This window comes from Colobus angolensis, unplaced genomic scaffold (genome assembly GCF_000951035.1).
Source record: "Colobus angolensis palliatus isolate OR3802 unplaced genomic scaffold, Cang.pa_1.0 Scaffold322, whole genome shotgun sequence".
Classification (NCBI taxonomy): Eukaryota; Metazoa; Chordata; class Mammalia; order Primates; family Cercopithecidae; genus Colobus; species Colobus angolensis.
In genome coordinates, this window is record NW_012116511.1 from 3,269,681 (window position 1) to 3,271,009 (window position 1,329).

General features: G+C 34.2%; 1 protein-coding gene across 1 annotated transcript in view; it reads left to right on the forward strand.

Moving 5' to 3' along the window:
- PTPRK (protein tyrosine phosphatase, receptor type, K) overlaps positions 1–1,329 on the forward strand; it is a 587,115-nt gene that overhangs the window by 574,181 nt on the left and 11,605 nt on the right. The window contains exon 27 of the mRNA XM_011951661.1: positions 555–728. Within this exon, the coding sequence (XP_011807051.1) occupies positions 555–728 (174 nt within the window). The remainder of the gene's footprint in view (positions 1–554; positions 729–1,329) is intronic.

The window sequence follows — 1,329 nt, forward strand, 5'->3', positions numbered from 1 at the left end:
TAATAATAATAATAATAATAATAAATGAAGTTTGTAGTAAATACTATTTCAAAACAGCCCTAAATGTTTTCACTGCCCTTAAAACATCTCTGAAGGTGGGTGAAAATAAAATCAAGAGCAGAGACCAAATTATTTGATTGTTGGTCCAGTGCTCTTTGCAACGTGCCATAGCTTATCTTCAAATATGGCAAGCCCAGATGTTACTACAAGTGATACCGTTTCCCACTGTGATGAAGGGTCATCATCATCATCATGGACTTCCCGATTGTATTTTCTTTGGTTAAGGCAATGCATTTTGAAGGTAGCAGTGTTATTTAGCGTCCCTTTTCCTTTTAAGAAGAGGAGCACAGAACAATGTGTGTCTTGTTTCTTTGTCACTTCTCAGGCTTCATTAACTTTAACTACAAAGTCTATCAGCCTGTCATAGTAGCAAATACCATTGCCTTGCACAAATCCTTAACTTTCTACTTGGCCTTCTAAAAGCCTGATGGATCTGTGTTACACTGCTAAATGGGTCACACTGTCTTTTAACCTGGGTTCCCTTTTCTTTTTAGACTCTGAATTCAGTCACCCCTCGACTACAAGCTGAAGACTGCAGTATAGCGTGCCTGCCAAGGAACCATGACAAGAACCGTTTCATGGACATGCTGCCACCTGACAGATGTCTGCCTTTTTTAATTACAATTGATGGGGAGAGCAGTAACTACATCAATGCTGCTCTTATGGATGTAAGAGACTGCCCTCTTTGTTAGTGTACAGTGCTGTGTGAAAAGCTACATAATGCAACTGAACACTGGCTAGTTTTCTTTTCGAGGAAATTAAAATAACCTAAAAAGGAAAAGTGGAAACTTTTATTGAAATATATTTTTTTGGAAAATGATTTTAGATTTTCCCTATAGGGATTCTTAAGAACTATCATTTTTATAGCCTTATTGTAGATTTGGAGCTTAATTGTCAGTTATTATATTCATATAGTAAATATTGCAGATTATAAATGTCATCTTAATTATTTTCAGAAAAGAAAATCATGCCTTATCTATTTTGAATATGATTAGAAATGAATGTTTTAAATCACAGCATGCCAAATCCTACAAAAATTGTGTTAATTTGGTAAATTTTTATTTCTGACATTTAATGTTTCAGTAATTTATAATTAATCTGTTGGCCATTAATCAATAAAGACTATTATAAGTAACTAGAGAAGGGATGGATGGTATTAGGTTATCCATCATAATGAAAGAACGATCTTGCCCCATTCAAAATCTTAAACTGCAGAATGTTGTAGCCATAGACAAAACAATATGGAAAGAAAGTTTTTTGTTTTAGTTT